Raw genomic sequence first — 22,929 nt, 5'->3', positions numbered from 1 at the left:
GAAATGCCCGAACATGTGTATACATACACTTATGATGGTGAACATTAGAGGGAGTGTAAGAAAATACAATTAAAATGTATTTGAAGAGCCTGAAGAAAACAAATTCTAATAGATTAATTATTTATAGCTCTATCATTTGTCTGAGAAGAGACAATCCTCACAATCAGCAGAAAGTCCTGCTGTAAATGAGCTCAGTGAGCTGTGATTGGTTAACCTAGGCCACAGCCCCACAGTGTGCGGTCCAGGAGGGAGAAAGAGACGAACTGTAACTGAGTAAAAGAGTACACATTCATGTACTCTTTCACCACAGACAATCAAAAACACTGAACAATCCAGCTGCACAGAGTAGTACAGTAATCTGTTACCAACAGTATTTCAGGAACTGCTGGTCTACAGCGATTTTCCCCACACAGCCTAATTTTTGCAGATAAAAAAAAAAAAAAAGAGAAAATATTCAGCGAGCAGCAGTTCTCTGGTCAGAAATGCCAGACTTTACTGTGCTTCACAGTCACCAAAGTTCAGTTCAGCAGAGCAACTTTGGGATTAGGTGGAACAAAAGACTCAGATCATGGATCAGCTGTGTGATGCCATCATCTCAACATAAACCAAAATCTGTGAGGAATGTTTCCAGCACATTCTTGAATCTCTGTCATGAAGAACTGAGGCAGCTCTAAAGACCAAAGGGGATCTAAACCGGTACTAGGATACCTAATAAAGTGTTCAGCGAGTGTATGAACAGCCCTTTGATGATGCAGTTGGTGTTTAGGATGGATTAATGGAGATCAGCATGTTAACCAATCTTCCACCAGATGGCAGTATCACTCCTTGTTTTCAGACTGTAGGCGCTCAGCAATATGAGGTCAGTGAAAGAAGAAGAAAGAAGACTGGAGGCATTTTACTGTGCAGCATTGAACCATTCAAACTGTAACTTTAATAGGATGGAGTGATATACAATGCATCAGAACCCAGAGTAATAAATTAAACACTGGGCGTTTACAATTGAAAGTATTCACAAAAAAGAACTTTAATTTTAAAAAAAAGCAACGTAAAAATGTACAGAGCATAAAGATAAAAAAGTTTTAAAAAAGCAAAAACAAAACAGCTAGCCTGAAGGCAGGGAAACATATCTTAGTGGATTTTGCTGTAAACATAAAGAGAGTGCAGGCTCTTAACGGCATTTTAGTGTACTAATCATTTTCCTTGAACACACAACTTTTTTTGATTTCCTGAACCATCGACCAACACTTTTGTCTGTAGTAACGAGGCATGACTGGATGTCTTCTTAATTAAAAAAAAGAAAGAAAAACTGTTTATGTGGATCATTTTTCTCCTTTCCCCATCATTATTTTTATTAGTTTAATTATACAGGTTGGTTCCTACTAGTTATTATAACTGGATAAAATGAACTGGGGCTTTTAAAAGGACCGTATTTTGAAAGTTAACATCACAGAAAATACAAATATGCATACGAAATTTGCCAAAGTGACACACTGTGTTAAATTTATAGAGGTGCTGAAATAAGTTTACATGGAAACTCAGGAAAAAAATCACTCTTATGAATTTTCATGGGTTTTCTTTTGTGTTTTTCACATTTTCATCCACTGAGAAACAAAGAAATGTTTTCATTAGCAGCCAATGGAATTCGTAAAGTAAGGAAGCAACAAGTTTGATCGGATATAACGTTAGGTGATCGTACGCACTGCAGACTATTGATGTCCCAGTTTGGAACTGTACTGACATTTACATCTACATAGCCTAAGAGTAATAGAGATTACAGTATTAACACCTATGCGTGATATTTTATAAAGTACAGCTACAACGTACACGTGGATTTCATCTGAGCGAACCGTAATATGCATGTTCTGTTCCTTCTCAGCTGGACAGAGTCTAGTGATTGTTGTAAAAGTCTTTAATTTATTTTAAAATACATTACTAAGAGAGGTTTTGGTCCCATTCATTCAGCTATTACTCACACACACACACACACAGACACGCTTACCTTCATTCTCCTTACAAAACACCACTGATTTATACTCTTGTTTTCCTTTTAGGACAGTTCTTTAGTGATAACTCCTCACCCAGACAGCGAGATCTCATAGTCACTTGTTGACAACAGGGGGCGCCCGACTTTCTTGGCATTCTTGGCGTTGGTTATGCGAGCGGCCACGTCCACTGGCTTCTCAAAGTACCGCACGAGAGCCTGCTCGGTGAGGACGGAAGCCAGGAACTGCTCGAACGTGATGGCCCAGTCTTTGTCGATGCTCGTGCTGTGAGGCAGGCCTCTGTCGTGAGGCCCCCCGCCGAGAGGCCGGTTGCTTCTCTCGCCGTTGGAGCCGCCGTCGCTGCGCACCAGCACTGTGTCGTCCGCGATGTCCTCGCACTGCAGCTTCTCGTCCATCTCGTGAGAGCCCGCGCTGAGCACCGAGTAAGATGACATTGAAGTGTCATCTTTGGTTTCGTCGTCTGAGATGAGCATAGCCGAGGAAGTGCCCGTGTCTTTAGGGGACGAGTCCTCAAGCTTGATGTCTTGCATAGGGGGCAGCTGCTCGCTGTCTTCATCCCCCTTTCCCTCCTCACAGGGGCTCGGCTTATTCTCAAGACCTGCAGGGACAAAAATGTCCCCCAGCTCCTGGACCTCCTGGGTGCCTTTAGGATCTAAAACGTCTCTCATGCACACGCTCGGCTCCGAGTTCCCCTCCTGGTTGTGGTCCTTTCTGAAAGAGGAGGAGAAGAGCTTTCCCACCTCTCCCATTTCCAGCAGCAGACTGGTGACCGTTGCTGTAGCGTGATAGAGCTCTTGCTCTGCCACATCTTCACTGAACATGCTGTAAAGGGTCTTGCAAAGCTCGATGAACTGGCTCTGCAGGACAGAAACATTAAAAACAGGTCACTGATGGCTGTGTCTTCACGCTGCTGAGTAATCTGTGCAGCAAATGAAGTCTCACCTGGTTCAGTTTCGGCAGGTCTTTTGTGTTTTCCCGTTTAGGTCTCATCTCCTGGTTCCACAGTTTCAGGTAATGGCGGTAATCAGGAGTGTTCAGTTTCTTCACTGCAGAAATGGACAAAGAATGTGATCGTTCACCAGCTTAAATCATACTTTTTTTAAAAGGAAAATCTAAGAGTCCTTTCAACGTGGTCATGGAAGAAAAGCATGAATAACACATTCAGACCTATATGCAGTAATACATGTGACCATGTTATTTACCTTTCTCAGTTTTGAATGTCACTCTGACAAAACCATCATCCTTCTCATTTCTGCACTTTGAGTCATGGCCTGAGAAGAAAGAGGAAGGTTGAGGTCAAACAGTTGTCTGATTACAAATTCTAATTTATTTATATTTTAAAGCATGCAGCAGCATTTGTAGTCCAGAGTTTGACTGAGCCATTGTGACTCCTTGATTCTTTTCTTTTTCAGTCAGTCTGTTGTAGATTTTCTGCTGTGCTTGGGGTCATTGTGCTGTTGCATGACTTAATTTCAGACCAGCTTTGGCTGTCACACAGACAGCCTCACATTTGGGTCTACAATACTACATACTACAAGGTGCTATGGTCCTGCTGCTGCTAAACAAACTGAGATCATCAGTTTTCCACCACCGTGCTTGGCAGTTTGTATGAAGTGTTTTTGCTCATATGATCTGATTGGCTTTTGTTAAACATGGTATCAAAGGACTTTGTTCCAGGACTCTTGCAGTTTGTTCAGATCGACCTTTGCAAACCTAAGTCATTGTGTCATATTCTGTTTAGAGATAAAGAGGCTTTCCCCTGGTAACCCTTCCAGACAAGCTACACTTTTCAGCCTTTTTCTACGGCACTGCATTAACAAAACTTCTTATTTTACAGAACTGCATAGAGGCCGATGGAAACTCTTTTTCACAAGACTGCAGAAAAGTATACGCACTAGAAAGTTACCACCAAGTCATTTGACCACAGATTTGATCTGCGCCTGTTTACTTCTCTAAACTTCATAATAGCTAAGAGACTCATGCTCAACATATTCAAAAACAGCATCATGCTGTGGACCTTCACTCACTCACGCAGTTGTATAGTTCTTATTTAGCGCTTTTCTACTCTATTTGAGCTTGTTGTGCTTTCTTACTACAAGCCTCATTCACATGCATTTATACAGCAGTTTTTTCCTACGCCCAACAGCTTTTGATCTAATAGATTGTAACTGGGGCAACTTGATGGATGCTCCACCTGCTGAAACACACGTGTAAACTTTCATTTGTGTTGCTGTTCCTTCATAACGGTCAGTGTGCACAACGTGCATCCAAAGCCTTTGGTCCCAAAGAAAATACAACCACACTATCATTTGCAAATCACATGATGTGAGGATCACGTGACTAAGCATAACCACAACAGAAGTTTCACTCGTGCAAATATCATGAGAACCACGCCAAGTTATCATCATTATGTAGCATAATTCCTCACGCAAAAACAAAACAAATCTAAATCCCAACGAAAAGAACGAAACCTCACCGACGGATGTTTCCGGAGTGATGTCTTCAAAGAAGTACTGAGTGGCTTCAAATGCAGAGTCGGGTTCTTCTTGTTCATGAGTCATTTCTGTTAAAGAAGTTAGGATTTAGAATTCAACTTGATATCCTCAACATGTGGGATCGGACAATAAAAGCTTAAAACAACTGCTCCAGACTAGTTAAATGCACGAATAATGGACCTTTGGTTTCTATGACAAAATGTTATGAAAATCCAGAAATAAGGGTGCATTCAGCTAAAAGCTTTCAGGGTATAATTTATATCAACAGGGGGTTTCTTAAAGCGGGCCCTTTTAAAAAAAGCAATTTCCACAGTGAATGGAGAGAAAAAACAAAACAAAACACATAAATCAAGAAGCATAACCATTTCTCTTTCCCATTTTCTGTACAGCTAGTGTGAAATCATTTTTAGACCTTCTAAGGTCACCACAATGAATCCAAACACACTCACCAGGGAGGACATGCATCTTGTAGAGCAGCTTTAGCTTCTCAGTGAGGTCCCCGTGACACAGAACACCTACAAACAACCAAAAGCTTTAGAGATCTGCCACATTACACCTCCAACTACCTCCAAATTACAAAAACAATTTGCTAGCTGAACATCATCAGTCATGTTATAAGCTGTTAACTGTATAGAGATAATATTGAGAGAAATAAGAATTGATTAAAAGCTTACTGTACCTACCCAAACCGGTGATAAACTCTCTAAAGTTGATGAGGGCATCTGCGTTTTGGTCAAGAAGACGGAAGAAGCGTACAGCCAGGGGCTCCGAATGGGCTCCATTGGCCCAAGGGAACAGCAGGTTGAAGAGACCCTTAAACTGCTCCACGTCGATGCGGTACTGCTCCAGGTACGGCAGGCTGGGGTCATGGCGCTCTGTGGGGTTGCTGCTGCCGCCCCAGTAACAGCTGGTTAGGTGCTCCGCCTAAAGAAATTATGAAGAGGAGTTAAAAATGAAACGATAATTAGTTAATAAACCCCCCCCCCAAAAAAACCACACAACTTATACCTTCTCATGTATTTTGAACCTGAGTTTATCGGAGACTTTAAGTGTAAATGTATCTGTCTCTAAAGCTCATTGGGTCAACTGTAGCCAGTGCTACAGGTTACAAATACAATGGACGTGACAGTCGTCAAAAAAAGCTTGAGACATTTTTCATAGTGCATGTTTGAGGTGTATTTTTTCACCACCCCCTCTAAAGATGAATGTATTTAACACAATTCAGTGGACTACATACTGAACTTGGAGAGAAACAAAGTATTGATCCTATTGCACTAGTATCAATCCAATACCAGTATTAGTATCAATGTTACTGATATTTGCAGCGATCGGCCCACCTCTACTACACAGACCTGTGGTATAAGCAAATTGTAAGCACAGCTTAAATCTATAGTCACTGGATTTGTCTTTAACTCACCTTGAAGAGCACGTAGAGCTCCTCCAACTCATCGATACTGAAGTCAGTCTCTGTTACAATGGTTCTGACCTGAAACATTATATAACCAAATTAAAAATAGAAGAGAGAAAATGAAATTCAGGGTAAATGTAGGACAGACGATCAGATCACTCTACTGGCATTCTGCCCAAAAGAAACAATTAAAAACCTCTCAACACATTTACTTAATTCCAGATTCTGTAAGATGATCTCCTCACCACATTGCGTTTAGTTGTATCCTCGATGGTTTGGATGACCCTCAGTCTCTGTTTGAAACGCATCTGTTCAATCACGTCGGCACGAATGGAGCCAAATTTCTGACAGAAAGGGAAAAAAAGTGAAATAGGTCAGCTTGGCTGTGGTAAAACGATGTTATCACAGCAAAACAAAAGCAGAATCGCAAAAAATGGATTGTATCAGGTAAAAGTCCAAACAAATCCCATAAAAGTCTAAGTTCATATCTTTGGAGTGAATTCAGATAACCAAAACCAAACTTAGAAACACGCGTCATGATCCAGGTTTATTACCTCGTAGGAGCTGCGCACGAGTTTGAAGATGTCCACCTCTGGGTGTGGTTCTCCATTGTCTGTGAGTAAAGAGTGCAAGTGAGGGATGGGAGGGAGGGTGCTGTCCTTATTGGTCACACTGTCCAGATACCTGCAATGGATAAGTTTTAAAAAGTCGGTGTCAAAAATGATAATCATGGCTGATTGACGTGTGTAAAAGATACTGAATCTAACAATTATTAATGATGAAGAAACACTAGAGAAAAATCACTGAATAAAAAGGAAGTGCTTCGTCTTTTCTTACCTCCCCAGTACGGTCATGGCCTCCCCATCGTCCTTGCAGCCCAGCAGCTGGTGGATGTTGGCGTGCAGCACGGAGAGCGCCAGCTGAAAAATGACTTTGATTCCATCATAGAAGAAACAGTCGACCACCACCACCGCGCTCTCGAACGGCATGACGGACAGGAAGAGGGTGAGGAACCAGGAGAGCGAAATAGTGGAGATGACACCAAGGTCCTGCATGCAGTCGTAGAGCTGAGGAATGTACTCACGGGCCAGCTCCTCGAACACACCCTGATCGACCAGAGCTCCTGTACAAGAAAATAATGTTAAATACACAGAAAACAAAAGTGAAATAGAGAGAACACGACATCCATATACTGACCCACAACCCTGGTATTGTAGTAGTCAGGCAGCATCCTCTCACAGAGCGCCACTAGCAGCCAAAAAGCCTCCTCTTCTTTAGCGTAAAGCAGCAACACCGACGTAACAATATTCATGGCCTGTGGAATCGAAGAAGAGAAGAAGAAATCAAGCATTGTCAAGGACTGCTGATTTTTCTGCCGCTCCAATAAAAAGCAAGCATGCGAGCACCTGACAGTATCCGATGTTGGGGTTTCTGAACGCGTAGGCAGTGAGGACCCTGCGCAGGGCAGCGATGCCCATCTCGTTCTGGAAGGCTGGGTGCTCGGGTAAAGAGCGGTGCAGGTCCCGCTCAATCTCCTCTGTTGCCAGGTTGTATTTGCCCATCGATTTCTCCACCAGGTCTTCGTAATATCCAGGGTGGGTGGTCATCTCGTTGATCGCTCCTGTGAAAGACAAATTCGAGAATTAAAGAAAAACACAGTAGGGCAGCCAATCTATGCCAAACCTAACTCTGATTCATTGATTGCACATGAAGAGGTAAGTGATCTAATATATTTACTTATAAACTTAAATAATCTAATACATCTTTTAGGCGTGTGATGACAGCTGTACTCTCTCGATCCCAGACAAATGGAATTACAACAGCTGAACAACCAAATGCATTAATAAATAATTTAAAAAATAAAACAAACAAAAATAGTAGTACAAGCATTATCATATGTATTTCAACTGATTGTGTAATCATCATAGCTCTGATCTGAAACCTGATTTGAGTAAATGAACAGCAAAAAAAAAAAAAAAAAAACTGTCTGTAATACAGATTATTCTTATTTGGCATGCACATACTGTAGCTCAGAGACCCATTTGTAGGTTTACAATTGGCCTCCAAGTCATCTGAATAAATTTGCAGCACAATTACACACATTAAAGTCCTCACGGACCTGTAATGTCTCTGTGCACATACTTCATTAAACACGCTTATTGGAATTTGCCCCAGAATAGAGCCTCGCCAAACTGGTTTTTAACCATTTGTTCTAAAATGAGACACACTTTGGCAACAGCTGAATGATTCAATGGAGCACGGTAAATTGTCGTCTCGGGATAGATTGCCGTGAGGAAAACTGCTTTCAGCAGCAACAAGTAGGTCATAGAGAGTAGGAGGAGGAGCTGCTGCTTACCAGGCTCCAATCAGGTGAGGATGAACGCAAGCTTGCTAACAGGAAAGTCTGGAGCAAGTGCATACCTGAACGTGTAACATGTTGTGACAGTTAGGAGCCTTGTGTAATCTGAAGCATTGCAAAATGATGTACAAGCTTTTCCACACAAATTCAAGTGAGATCTGAGATTGATTTTCAGACACCCCCCCCCCCCCCCCCCCCACCCAAAAAAGAAACGAAACAAAAGGGGAAAAAAAAGGTCTCTAAACCATATTTACTCTGATAATCAGACCAAAGTTTTAATCCCAGAAAGAAAATTTGTACATTTATTTAAATGTGTGGCTGATTATTTTCTTAGAAACTATCACTGTGCACATCAAAATCAACTAGAGTAATAGACAGTGCTTAGCAAATTTATCAGAGCTAAAAACGCTAACATTTTAGAAGTTTGTAAAACATAAAAAGGTTTAAAACTAAAATCTTATGTGAGGCCTCTCAGGTACAGTGTACCATTTATTTATTTGTTGCTAGATCCAGACTGACATCAGCCATTTGCCGATACATTGTATCAGTATCAATAACTGCCAATAAATGATAATTAAAACAGTGAAGAACAGACAGAAGAAACACCCTTCAACTGTTATGAGTGTTGTTGTCGCACAGTTTTACCACCAGAGGGCACTCTGCAACTTCCTCTTGGCAACTGGTGTTTGGAAAGCCACAAAAACAACAATCAGCTGATCCAAACACAGCCTAAAGGAATAATCCATTGACTTGTGACCATAAAAAAAACCCACTTTTTTAAACTCCTTTGTGTTATTATCGTATGAAGCACTCACCAGTAACTACATATAATACATTTTTTATGATACAAGTTTATTTATAGGGTCTAAAAGAAAAAAAAAATGTTATCGACCAATATGTCAGATTTTTAAAGTACCTAATATCGGTTGGGCTCTAATTTTGCCCACCCTGAACATTTCCTCACCGGAGAAAAGCAGCCAAAGCTCTCCCCTCATACTCTCGGGAATCCCCTTGAGAACGAGTTCCTTCGTCTTCTCTGTGCGGTACATACACACCCCCTGTCCGTACTCGGTAAAGTGGTTCTTCCATGCCTGCTCTTTCAGAAACTCCTTCGCCTGATTGGGAAAGCAACAAAAATTTACATGCAGCTAGCATCAATCCACCGTGCAGTTTAATTATAATGCAAAAAAAGAAAATGCAATTTATCTCACCAGCTTCGGATTAAACTCTTCCGGGGAATTGCGACGATACATGGTCATGAGGGCTTGTGTGGCTGTGGGCACGCTGCTGTCGTTCAGGTTAAATTTACGCTCGCCTTCTGAGCCCAGACTGTGCTGAGGGCTGCTGGACAGCAGGGATCCATGCTGGGAGTAAACCTGGAGATAAAGCTTATTCAGCCTTTGAAGCTTTAACCTGGACGATGTCACAGTGACCGAATGAAACTACCTACCTCATCATCTGAGCTGTTCAGGCTGCTAGTGAGTTCTTTTTCCAGGTAAGTCTTAGAGGTGGTTTGTTGCAGGAAGTCGGATAGTCTCTGCACCAGGAAGTCTCGGTCTTTCAGGTTAGCAAACAGAAAGGTCATGCGATTCTTGGTGCTGATGGAGAGCGGGCTGGGCAGCACACTGGAGCTGTCTGCTTTTTCCACGATGGTCACCTGCAGGATGCCGGGAGTAAAATTTTAGAGCAACAAAGACCAAACAATGTGTTTAGCTGCACATATTTCTCCATGTATGCAGCTATGGAGAGTCACAGTCACACTGATGGAAAAATGTCTGGAATAGTTGGATCTTGGAGATGATTTGAATATTTGACGAGGCTGCATTGTATTTAAGTCTCCAAAATGGCATTAAATGCAGTTTAAAGTAACTTTTTTTTAAATGCAACACTTCATGCTGAACTTTGTTTACAGATTGAGATTCAGTCATTAAATGATGTTGACTAATCAAAATCCATCAGATCCATCCAAAGATACAGTTTTCATAGTAAGCCAGATCCGAATCAAATTCCAGTTGCACAATGAGACAGATCCAGAAAAGACGTCTCATCAGCTACGGCTGTAAGAGAGCCACCGTCTGTCAGTGAAGACTGACATCAGATATAATTATAACTGATTAAACAGGGAAACATTAAAGCAGAGTATTTCTTTAAAACGTATTCATAAACTTGGGCGTCCATGCCGCCCACCCAACCACACCGTGGGGTGACGACAATAAACCATCAGCTTTTTATGGCTGATGGGGAACAAATAGGGGAGATTTCTAGGTATTTTACCTCGAGTGGGGAATGTCTCTTTGGACACCGTCTGAGGTCACTGTCCCACTATTGACCATGCGAGTCATCACATGAGTCAAATTAAGAAATACATCACAGGGGGTTAAGCATGAAACCACAGTGAGACCTCGCCTTACCCCATGATGTGACCTATTGAGGAACGGCGCCGGGGCTGAGGTGCCTGGGGATTGATCTCAGGGATCCATTTAGGTGGCAGATAGCTGGCGTTACATACCTGGGACTCTCCACTCTCCTCACATCCTCTAAGCGAGGTTGTGACATTTGAAACTAGCTAGAACTTAGTGACGAAGCTATACACGAATACAGAAAATGACTCCTAAATGGTTAAAACGCCAGTTTACAGCTCTCAGTGAACGAAATGGATGACAGCGATTCAGCATGACAGCTGCATTATGTACACACTGTGTTTAAGAGCAGATGGGAAGTGACAGCCCCCCCCCCCACACACACACACCAATATCAGTCAGATAAACGACTGTCAAGCCGCTTATTTGAGCTTCAAGTTGTGGGTCTGATTTTCAAGATCTGCTGTTTTTCTTGTTTTTATTTTTATTCTTTGAAGCTGTTAATAAACAGAATGACTCACCTCCCGTAGGGGGATGATGAGGCTACACAGCGACTCTTCCTTGCTGGTGAAGCAGATGTAGTTGGTGGACACAAACATCTGTCCCAGGATGTGCATCTTGTTAAAGGGAGTCCACAGGGTGCAGTCTGTGTGACCGTCCAGTTTTTCATCTTTGGGCAGACGGAAGAGTGCTCTGTAGCGCTCGCTCTTAGCTCTCGCATCCAGATCTCTGAAAGATGCAAATTTCTCACATAAGATAACAGAAACTTGTAGATATTCAGTAGTTCTAAAAGCAAAGAAGCAGTAATGCTCTGCACCAGGACCTACCTCTTGAGTGCTGAGACCTTCTTGGGTGATTTCTTCTTCAGCTTGGGCAGCGAGCGGTCCTGCTCAAAGCCTTTGTTGTCGAGCAGTTGCCGCATGGCGATGTTGGCCAGCTGCTCCGCTAACTTAAAAGTCTCGTTGATGTTGAGGAAGACGGAGAAGAGGTGCTCGTTGGTACGCGTGCTCACCTTGATCACATCAGGCAGAAGAAGGGTGGCGCTCTTCTCCAGCTGCGTGATATCTGCCCAACGCACCACCATTTTGACTGAAAGTAAGAAAAAAAAAAAAGCCCCCCCAAAAAACAGGACATACTTTTAATATCAGTGAACTAAAGTAGCATTAAATATATGGTTTAAGCTTTGTGAAAGGCTATAACTTCAAAGAATATAAGAAAAATATAATGGCTTAAGGCACAACAGCGTTTCATGATATAATCTTGAAAAGACTTGTTCAGATCTCTGCAGGTTGAGGTCCTTTCGATAAACAGGAAAAAAATAAGACATTACTGAAGACAGTATAATTGGGTAATGTCCAACCTTCTTTCCCCAGCAAGTACGAATAGAAGCAGAGGTGGTTGATGCTGAGGTAGAGCCATCCCTGCCGAGGCACCTTTCCCTTCCAGTAGCTGCAGGAGTAATAGTTGACCAGCTTCTCCTCTTCGGGCATCCCAAACAGTTTACGAAACTTAGCGCTAGCCTCCTTGAACTTGTCTGTGTCATCGTCTTCTTTGACATCGTGGTTCTTGTTGTACTCCGCTATGATACCCTGCAGCATGATGAAGAGAGACAGCACAACAGGCATGAGGTGAAATGCTTAGGGTGTATTACAAATACCTCAATTTAAACAAAAACCTCTGAAGGTTGTTGGGTTTTTGCAGACAACCCACACATCCACATTGCTGTTGTGGACTCATCTGCACTACTTGCTTTACAACAAGCTTTCTTAAAGTTAAAAGTGTTTAGTAAAGTGATAGGAGATGTTTTCTCATAGACTTTCTGCAATCCCAGGAGTCGCCCCCTGCTGGCCGTTAGTAGGAATGCAAGTTAACCTCACGATTGTACAGTCAGAGTCATTACCTGGACCTTTCCTTTGACAAACGTGGTAATGTCATTCTCATTCTCAAAGATGGAGAGAGTCTGCAGCAGGTTATGTTCCAGCCACTCCCAGTGCTCTGTGATCTCTTTGCGGGAGGTTCCTGTGAAAGCAATCACAGTTCATATGAAGGCGTAATGTTTCAAAAGTGATACAGAGGGTTGTTCCCCAAAGCCACACACACATGTTTTTAAAATATGTTTTTCTATTTTGTTTAAAAGCCTCCCAGTAGATATTTTACCTCTTCAGCAGAGCACTGCAGTTAATAAGACAGGTAAATAAGGACGGAGGTATCGGTGAAAGTCAAGAAAACAATTACATGCTCTTTTAAAAAAAAAAAAAAACCCCAAAACAAACAAACAAACAAAAAACAGAAAGGATATCATGGCAATTTAGTTAGAACTGAGCAGTGAGATTAAAACTGGTCTTTCTGGTCATGGGAGAAATTGATTGCAGTAATGGCTGCTACTGTGGGCCATTATCCCTGAACACTGCTGAAAAACAGCCCTTCAGTGAGTGCACATTGACTGCATTAGCCATGTCTGCCAGGCTGCTCCACTCGCCTGCCATCTCTGGGGGGAGGAATTAAGAACTGGGAGGGGAGGAGAGGGAGAGGCGAGGGGAGCCAATGGCATTTCAGAGCCAAGCAAGTCCTCTGTAGGCCTCCATTTCAGATAGAGAGCAGAAATGGTACTCTCACATTTGTATTTGGTAGATAACGACCTAATTAAATACGCTGTTACACGTGTTCAGAACAAAATCCGTTTGCCTGTTTACCAATCATGCCTCATCTTCATTAAGTGTGACATTAACTCAGCTATCAGAGCAGCCTGCTCGGCAGTTGTCTATGTGATTAATTTCTTTAAACTCCCTGAAGTTTGGAGAATTGATATCACTCTCGCTACACACAAATAAAATGTCCACAGAAAGGCTGCCAAACCAGGCAACATTTTTCCAGTCTGTGTGAACTGGTTTAGCCTCGGTTGCCTGTTCTCAGCTGACCAGACTGGTGTGGTCTTCTGCTGCTGTAGTCCACCTGCTTCAAGGTTCGAGAGATGCTCTTCTGCATATCCTAAGTAACAAGTGGTTACTTGAGTTATTGTAACCTGTCAAAATACTCCGACCAGCCTGTTGATACCAACAACCAACCTTGTTCAGAGTCACCTAAATCCCCCTTCTGCTCGATTTTGATGGTCTGTTTGAACTTCTGCAAGTCATTTTGACATAAACTCAATACATACTTAAATGGACTGAGTAGCTGATCTGTGATTGGCTGATTAGAAATTTGTGTGAATAATAATAAAAATGTTTGCTTGGAAAAGAGTAGTTACTGGATGTAACTTATTAGGTCCCTAAAGCAGGCTTTGGGGTTGCTGAAGTTGTGGCTTCACTTTTGTCTGTGCACTTCTTTGCGACTTGCTTCCAACTTCTGCCTGTGTGTTATGATCAGCAGTTTTCCAGACCTTTAGGAAATTGTAATCAATAATGCAATTAACACAAAATTAAAATGAAATGTCTCAGAAGTCGTTCAGCTCTATTAAGAAGTGCTTATGCATTTCTTAGCCCAAAGCGGGAATATTTACATACTTGGTTTAATATTGGTGCAAAGAAGAGTTCTGCTTCTAAAAAGTGCATTGCTGCTAAATGGCATGATTTACTGCCACAGTCTGTGGTAAGTAGCAGATTGGACTACTGTGAGAACCTGATGAGAATCACAATGAAACTACATCAAGCAATTGGCTGAAAACCACAGATTCTTGCACCGTTGCCCGTAATCCTTTAAAACCACCAGCGCACAATGTAACACCTTGCATTCAGCAGCTAACATGGGTGACAGCAGCAAGGTAAACCATCAGGAGCTGCGTGAAAGCTGGTGGTAGGATTGCAGATGGGTCTGTAGTGGAGTGGCCCACATATGTGATGCTAAAATGTGTAGAATTGGTGCACAACATACATTTTCAATTGTAAGTTTGCTTCTCTTTCAGTTGTTCTGCACGTACCATGAGCAATGATCCAGTAAACTAAAGAGTCAGGAGTCTGGTAGAGGATCCTGTACGGGGCCATCCGAGCGCTCGAGTCCAGAACAACATCCAAGGTCCCAACAAGCAAACCTGCAAGAGCCCAGAATACATTTACTACAGAAAGAAGTCTGTTAGGCGGCAACACAAAAGTCCTGCTAAAAATGTGCAACCATGTGCATCTATACACAAATAACATGTATTTACATTTGTATACCATGCTGTTATGCTTAAGCAAAAGGGGAAAACCATGAGGTCTTGTGGTTTGAGTACAACAAAAACATCCTGTGGCTAAAAACATTTCTGCTCTGCATTAAACGCTTTCACTTTTTCAACCATATACCCACCCGTGATCTTTACGTGTGGTCTGACAGTTATGATTGTGCCGGGTGAGAAATGACTGCATATAATCACACGTTCTACACGAGCCATTCTGCACGAGGCATTTATGAACTAATGGCCTTAATAGTGGTTAATAAGTCAGTTAATAATTTATAAGTCAGTTGTAGCCCATTAGTGTGAACCCATCAGGTTTATCAGATTGCAGAAAACAACTGACCAGCAGGGTGTTTATTCTCCTATTAAATTTGCCTTTTGACCTCCGAGTGTTCTTTACAAAGGCAGACCCTCTATATGTGCCTTTGGATCTTAAAGAAACTAGAAAAAAACACCGGTGATTTGATCAGAATTCGCTCTGTGGGGATGCCAAGGTTTGCTTGCTTTATTTTACCATAAGTGTAAAAGGTAAGATATGCTGCTCCCTTCTGCTTTGTTTCTGACTTTTCTTTTATTAAGCTGGCTTTCTGGGCTAGTTTTCTACTATTCCTAGGCTGGATTATTATAATTTCCTAGTATCAGGATGTCTGAAAAGCCTTCAGTTGTTCCAAATGGGTGCAACTCGAGTCCTAACAGGGACTGTTGTGTTCTTTTTGCTGGTTCTCTGTTGGATTCAGAAGTAAATTTAACATCCTTCTCCTCACATACAAACTCCTGATATCCCAGCAGGGCACTTCAGTTCTTGAGACTGCAGGCTTACTTCTGCTTCCTCGAGTCTCTAAAAGTAGAACAGGAGGCAGAAGCCTTCAGCCATCAGGCTCCTCTCCTGTGGAACCAGCTCCCAGTTTAGGTCCAGGACACAGACACCCTCTCTATTTTTAAGATTAAGCTTCAAAGTTTTCTTTTTCATAAGACTAATACTTCAAGCTGGATCATCTGACCCTGAATCGTCCTTCAGTTTCCCAGCTATAAGCTCAGGCTGCTGGGGGAATTCCCATGATGCACTGAGCACTTCTATTCTTTAACCTACACATGAATTTTTGCACGACGTGATCCCCCCCCCCCAAGTTTGTTGTTTGGTGTCTCTCTGTGCCTTTCTTTTCTCTTCTGCAGTCAGCCCCTCAACCCATGTCGGAGACAGGCAGCCTCCCCGACTCTGCTTCTGCTCGAAGTCTCCTACATTAAAATGAAAATGGTAAAAATATCCCCCAGCATTGCAGAATCCTTACTCATAGGGTGTCTTTGGATTTCTATCAGTTCTAGGGTATTTGTCTTCCAACACAAAGTGTCTTGAGACTTCTATTGCTGTGATTTTTGCACTATATTAAGCATAAAAAAATTAAGTGCCATGAGAGACAGGTTATTTTTGTTCTGCTGCTCATCAGAGCACACACAGTATGAGTCACACAGACAGCAAGAGAGGGAGGAGGGAAACGAGACAAACGAAGGAAGCTGAATTTTCATGGGGGAAAAGCAGTTTGAGAGAGAACTAATAAAATAAGCACATCTGCATGGATTAGACTCACTGACCGCTCTGCTCTCTCATCTCTGTACTCATGTAAATTCTGCCTCTGCCTTTCTTTTTACAGTCCTACTTATCAGTTCCTCTTACCTCTCAAAAGCAGAACAGATCAAGAAGCCTCATCAAAAAGCTGGTTAACCTGACTGATATCTGCTGTGTACTTCTTTAGTTACACTTATGCCAAATGTTACAGATCATGCGTAACAGCCGTTTCCTGAGAACTCCAGCCGTAGACAAATAAACAAAAATACTGACTCATACTTGCAACATCTTGAACCTTGAGAAGCGCCTGCACAAAGCAGTAAACCACCCAGAGGTGACTGGAGTCCTATACACCACGAAACCAGTGAGATAATCCACACTTTGGTTTACCCCGCTGAGAGAAACAGCAAAACTGTTATGAGTGTGAAGACAACTTCCTCTTCGACACAAGAACGTTGACGAGGTTAAAAAATGCACACCTCAGAGAGGACTTTAATGTGTTAAATAATCAGCATTTTGTAATTTGTCTCAAAAATAGATGTGATAGGTAGAAATTCAGTGTCCAAGTATGAACTCCTGGAGTCTGAGGAGGGGAAAAAAAAGAAAAAGAAAAAAGAGACTCAGTTGTGTGTTGCATGGTATGAATAGCTTAGCCTGAGGAGGCGTCTGCTTTGAGGTTTAACGCAGGAAACTCAGGTGAGACCACTGAACTTCTATGACCACCTTGAGCTTGGTTCATATAGTTTAAAGTGAAACCCAAAGCAAACAGCAGGAAAGACAGTTGTTCAGCTATTTTTGGACCCATTTTGCCAATTTTTATACAATACTGTGCAAAAGTCTTTAGCCACACCTCATTTCTTTCAATTTTGCTACATAAGTGGGATACAGGTGCAGCAAATTAATGAAATAGGCATGGAAATACAGTATATACGACAAACAAAACTGTATAAGAATTTGTATAACTCTAATGAGATCGAAAGTCAATAATTGGTATGACCACCTTTATTCCTCAACACAGCCTGAACTCTCTTAGGCCGTCTTCAGGAACAGTTCTCCAGGCTTCTTGAAGGACATTCAAAGCTCGTCTTTGGATGTAAAGATGATCCCACACGTGGAGGTCTGGATAGGCCAGTCCATAGCTGTAGACACTCATTGTTGTACCTCTTTCCTGATTTCAGCCCAGATCTTGTGTAATGTGGCATACCTCAGTCTTCAGTCTTATGAAGATCTTCTTGACAGCCAGATTGATTGATCAGCTCTGGACTATTATTTCTTAAGCACATAACTTTCAGACACTGTTCATTTGTTGTGGATTATTTATTTATTTATTTATTTATTTTTTAGACCTACCACTTCTTATTCTGTTCTCCACTTTTTTCGACTTCTCAATTTAAAAGTTTAAAAAGCACACCATAGCAAGATAAGCCAGTTTTTTGATCCAGCAAAACAAATGATGTGCTTTTACAACAGTAAAGGTTGTCTGTTATGTGTAGACATAACACTGATTCATGTCTTGAGTTGGTTACTTTTTTTTGGTGCTTGAAAATTCATAAGTAGCTTAAAAAAAAATCCTCTAAAAATGATCAGGTAGAAGGACCGGGCTCACAATGAGCCAGTGTCTCAATGAACAGCCTGGAGAACTGTTGCTCAAGAGTCCTTTAAAAAAAAGAAGGAAAAAAAGAGAAAGTCTATCTCCTTGGAAGCAAAAAAATACAGAAATGAATATTGTGACTTTCCGCGGCGCTGTATACAGGAGATCAGTCATTTCACCGTCTTTATCGCGATAGATCTTTTATCAAGTGTACGATAAGCAACCCCAAAAACCACACCCCAGCAGCATTAACTCATCAAACCAAAGTTCATGTGACTGCTTGTTCCAAATCAAACCTCTGCCTTTACGCTGACATTTCCTTCCACAGACTGAAGCAGTGGGTGCGCAACCAGCATGAAGCTGTGTAGCATCCAGCATGTGGCTGGAAAACTCAGAGCAATCATCCCCTGAACTGAAATCATGTGATGTTTTGTGCTTCTCCGCTCAGACACAATCAGAGATCCTCATTGTTAGAGGGAAACAAACCACATTCTCTGAAACATTAACGCATTTCACTCAGCAGAAGAACAGGAAACCAAGCTGACAGCACTGGTATAAATACATTTCTCCATTGTTTACATCCTCTTTCTGCTTGGGTGAGCAGAGTCGGAGGCCCTGCTGGTGTGGGATTTTATATTAAGCAAACAAAAGGCCACAATCTTCCCCGGAATTACAATCAATACCGTTTCAGATAACAGAAAGCCAAGACAAGGCTGGATCTTTATCTTCACCACATGAAATGTTTCACTGCATCAATTTAAGATATTAGACACATTTTTCTGCTTTTCCCTCGCCACATCTCTCTGCCTGCTCACATCAAAGACTCGTCTTAAAGCACAAGATAAGGGAATCTGTCCGGCACGACACACTTGCACCAGGCAAACATTTACTTATTATCAGGTTGTGAAATAGTGTGTTGTACTTGGTGTCATTTTATGCTAAAAGCACCACTGTCTACAATTGCGTAACGAGTTTCACAATAGGCATATTCAGTGCTTTTACATCTGATAAAAACACATTTTGTTGTGCATTTTTAAATTTCCTTCCTTTCTGAATTTCATATTCTACCCTGTTACTGTAAAGGCTGATTATACAGCATGTGACCATCAACAGTTCAACACTGAAGTGAGCAGACTCCTCCCAGCCTGCATTATATGTGCAGCGCTGTTAGCTCATATGCTGCAAGTACAGCTTATACACTGTAAATCTGAGATTCCCAGCCTTTTACAGCTCATTTGGTAGCCCAGCCGACTACCTTTATATCTTAAACTGGTTCATTTTCACAGTTGTGATAAGCATGTAGAGGAAAAAGCAAATATTACAGGAAGGCCAATAAATGTGGTACTTTTTGCATTCTTACTATTCTTAACCACTACAGACCCCGTTTATGAGCACCCACACGGCTAACATCTTTCATCCTACAGGCTTTTCTTGAGTCTTCAGTGGCTCTTTGAGGGGTTACAGTGAAGAAGTGAGAGGTCTTTTATAATGCTGATAAAAAAAATATTTAAAAAAAAGAGAAAAACTGATGTGAAAGTGGCTCTCACTGTGTCGATACATCTTCCTCTTCTTTTGGATGTATCCAGCCTTATATTATCAAAAAGGGTTAGTTATCCGTTTCTCTACATACAATGCAGAAGTTCTGCAACTGCTCGTGCAGGGTTGGTCCTCATATTTTATGATGCTGACACCCATAGACTCACATAACCCAAAGTTTTTCTGAAGCAGCTAAAGCAAGCACATATTTTCCATTTTCCACCTCCCTCCAGCTCTGAGACATGGGAGCTGCAGCTCGGTCAAGATGAATATGCTGATCTGTAAAAGGCTCGAGTCCGGTGCTGCTGATGGCTTCTCCTACCCCTGAAAGGACTGAGGGCAGTGCCAGTGTCACTGGGTGCTGCGTGCCAACTGGCACACAATGCAAGTCAGCAAGCTCAGCTTTTACATAAAAATGACATCATCTTCCAGCACCACTTAGCACACTCTGCGTTGCCACAGCAAGGACACACTAGAGACCGAGAAGAGAAGGCAGCGGGTCTAATTATCAATATGATAGCAGGTCATATTACCAATATTAGTGTCTAAATTTGTAATATTCGTCTTTTTCTGGAATTGAGAAGAACCCTAATGTTTACCGGCCTCCTTTATGGGAATAAGGCTGGGGAAATGGTGACGAGATGACACAAATATGCCTGCGATCAGATATTATACTATTATACTTATAATACTTGCATCTCTTTATTTGCATTTAATTTAATAGACTGTGTTAAAAAATGAATTAAAGTCCGTTTATTCTGCCTAAAACTGGTTTCTGTATTACATATTCAGGAAATTCACTGTAACATTGATCCACCAGATAATTACAGCAAATCTATGCAACACAAAATCTTGCTGTGTTGTGAAAATCTCTAAAGATTTTTAAACGGAGCCACTATTAAGACGTGTACGGTGGGATTTGTCATTTTAAATTCACAAGACGATCATTTGTCCAAGGACGACAATTATACTATACGTTCATGCGGCTCTAATGACTTCAGATGCACTCAGCCAACGCAGGAAAAGGAGAAAAGCCAGCCAATTAAGTTTTAGTTTCACCTTGGACCGTAACACAATTACATTTTTACTACTTTTGTGGGAGCGTCATCAGCAGGACTGATTATCTGTGCAGCCTCTGCGTTACACAGCCCCTCAGTGTTTGAAGCAAATAAATTTCAGCGTACTACACTCCGAGGTGAAACTAAAACTTGATTAGCCGAGCACAGTGTTTATCTGACATCACTGAAGGCACGTATGAATTCAACTCCTGTGTCGCTCATTACAGCTAAACTGCTCGTGCAGGACAGTTATCGTGTTAATTGTGTTCAAAGGCTGAAGGTGTGAATGTGAAAATCTGTGGTTGTCTGTCAATCTGCGTCAGACATCCGCGTTGTACATCCTGGATCGACCAAACCAGGATGTACCTCACTGCCTTTTACTGTATAACAGTTGAAACCGGCCCCCACCTCACCTACTCCTCAGTCACAGTGGTCCTCAGAGATTTCAGTCTTGTCACAGTTCAAGGTGTTAGAGCTCAGTGGGCGGTGACACTGACTGACAGAGAGTGAGAACTGATGAACACCGATTACTGACAAAAGCATCACTTTCTCTTCAGCTCTGGATCACAAGGAGTCTGAGCAGCTGTTTAAGATGCTCCTATATGAAACACATCCCCTGAACTAATTTGAATGCTGCTATTTCATCACAGAATCACCACACACAGTACAATATCCCTCATGTACGAAAACTATGTAAAACAGTCTTCTTTAAGTTCTAAACTGTTAAATAAAAAACATATCCTGCCATCACCATAACCTGTCGCTCTCCTGTGCCTCCTGCTTGACCCATTTTGGATGGAACAAGCTAGGAGGGGGGAGGAGGAGGAAGAGTGAGAGAATGAAGCAGGGGGAATGATTCAGCATGAGCAAGCAAACAGACTCAAACAGATTCACTGTTGTTGAGGCTTCACAGCCATTAGCAGCTGCACAGCTGAAACCACAGTTGCAATAGTTGTTGTTGTTGTGATGGATGGAATCTAATTTCCACTGCAGGCAGGAACACCCTGAGACATTTTAAACCATATTATGGACCTCCAATATGGGTGGGTCGGTGGGTGGAAGTTGTGTAAGCAGACAGTAGATCCCACACACTGAAGGATCTGCTCTTTGCCCCCCCCTCCCTCTGTGTGATGTCAGCGCCCTAGGTCGCAGTTTGTCACCGGCATGAAGGAGGTCTGTGAGAGCAGCAGGCTCAGCTTTTCTCCCAGGAAGACGCGACCAGGTGAAAGGCCGTCTGGCAGCTGCTTGGTCACGTGCTCTTCCATTTTATTTATTTATTTTTTGCCGTCCAGCATCGACTTGCGGTTAAGCCTGACACACTGTCACCGTGCAGCTGACCATCACCTGACCTTTTTCTCTTCCCAAATTTACACGAAATACTGGATTTTTTCCCCCTTACGGAGTCATGACAACAGCTTACAAAACATGGTACTCACCCGCCAGTCCTCCGCCTCCATCCCCGTGGCCCTTCCGTTTCTGGAGGATGAAATACGGGTTCGCTCTCTCGGTGATCCATAACGCGCCAGCAAGTAACACATCTTCGGGAGTGACCCACATGCTGCTGTGTTTATTATTTTTATTATTATTATTTATTATTTTATGGGGACATCGAACCCCCGGGACTGCTGACGGTGACCGTCAAACTGGTCTTACCGGGACGTGTGATTGTGTTTAGATTGTGTTGTTATTTTTAGATCACTAAAGGATCGATGAAGGCCTGATCGTCTCTCGAGCAGCTGCAGGATCTAGTATTGGATATCCAAGCAAAAAGAAGCGCAAGCAAGCGTGTTATAATTAAACCTGGCAGGCACGGATCGGTCGGGTTCGGCCGATCCGGACTTCACATTTCGTGCACGCAAACCTTCTCCTGCAGCAGCAGCCTCCTGAGCCCACGGAGGTCTTTTAAACAAACAGATGTCTTTGAGGAATCGTGTGCAGCTTCGGCTCTGTTTGTGGGCGCACACAGGCGCAGTGCTGATCAGTCTTTGTTGACCATGCTCCGCGGCAGGTGCGATTCAGTCGTGCAGTGCTTGCTTGCAGAGAAACGCACGACACAGTCACCACGGAACGGTCTATATGGTCCTTTCGGCCGCGAAGTCCACGTCCGCGTGCTGAGGTCAGGCGACACTTGGACAAATGAAACGACAATAACGCCGCGGTCCTCCTCTCCGTGTCAGCTGAAGCTGCTGCCGCACGCAAAATAAAGCACGTCACGGAGCGCGCGACGTCAGCGGGAGGAGGTGGAGACGCACACGGAAATACCGAGAGAGCGTGTTATTGTTTCTACAAACTCACATTGTTTATTGTAGTTTTACTTTAATGTAACCTGAAGAAAACCCCGAACAAAAAATAAAACAAAAAATAGAGTTTTGTTATTTGATAAATGGTTAAATATCCAAATCAAC

The 22,929-nt window shown here is 42.4% G+C and overlaps 1 protein-coding gene across 1 annotated transcript; it reads right to left on the bottom strand.

The window, feature by feature from the left end:
• Positions 1-890: 890 nt before the first annotated feature.
• tbc1d9 (TBC1 domain family, member 9 (with GRAM domain)) lies at positions 891-22,709 on the bottom strand. Its single transcript, XM_085459054.1, has 21 exons — positions 21,961-22,709; positions 14,542-14,652; positions 12,526-12,644; positions 11,986-12,214; positions 11,453-11,714; positions 11,147-11,354; positions 9,716-9,922; positions 9,477-9,641; positions 9,230-9,380; positions 7,313-7,527; positions 7,104-7,221; positions 6,744-7,029; positions 6,461-6,590; positions 6,152-6,250; positions 5,916-5,984; positions 5,182-5,422; positions 4,948-5,013; positions 4,480-4,566; positions 3,206-3,274; positions 2,946-3,049; positions 891-2,860 (listed from the first exon to the last, which is right to left on the bottom strand). The coding sequence occupies exons 1-21, from the start codon at positions 22,079-22,081 to the stop codon at positions 2,075-2,077; spliced, it is 3,843 nt and encodes a 1,280-aa protein (XP_085315180.1). The 5' UTR covers positions 22,082-22,709; the 3' UTR covers positions 891-2,074.
• Between the last annotated feature and the right edge of the window lie 220 nt (positions 22,710-22,929).

Source organism: Copadichromis virginalis, linkage group LG6, assembly GCF_057382275.1.
Source record: "Copadichromis virginalis isolate Kocher_CV1m ecotype Utaka linkage group LG6, C_Virginalis_male_GT1.1, whole genome shotgun sequence".
Taxonomy (NCBI): Eukaryota; Metazoa; Chordata; class Actinopteri; order Cichliformes; family Cichlidae; genus Copadichromis; species Copadichromis virginalis.
Note: the sequence above shows the minus strand (reverse complement) of the source record. Positions and strands in the feature narration are given on the sequence as shown.

Bases quoted from the DNA above. Each gene is read 5' to 3' on its own strand.
- tbc1d9 (XM_085459054.1), bottom strand. From the start codon at position 22,081: ATGTGGGTCACTCCCGAAGATGTGTTACTTGCTGGCGCGTTATGGATC. The intron at 12,645-14,541 runs GTACGTGCAGAA...TTGCTTTCACAG, and splicing joins TTACTGGATCATTGCTCATG to GAACCTCCCGCAAAGAGATC. The intron at 3,050-3,205 runs GTAAATAACATG...CCATTTCTGCAG, and splicing joins GACATTCAAAACTGAGAAAG to TGAAGAAACTGAACACTCCT.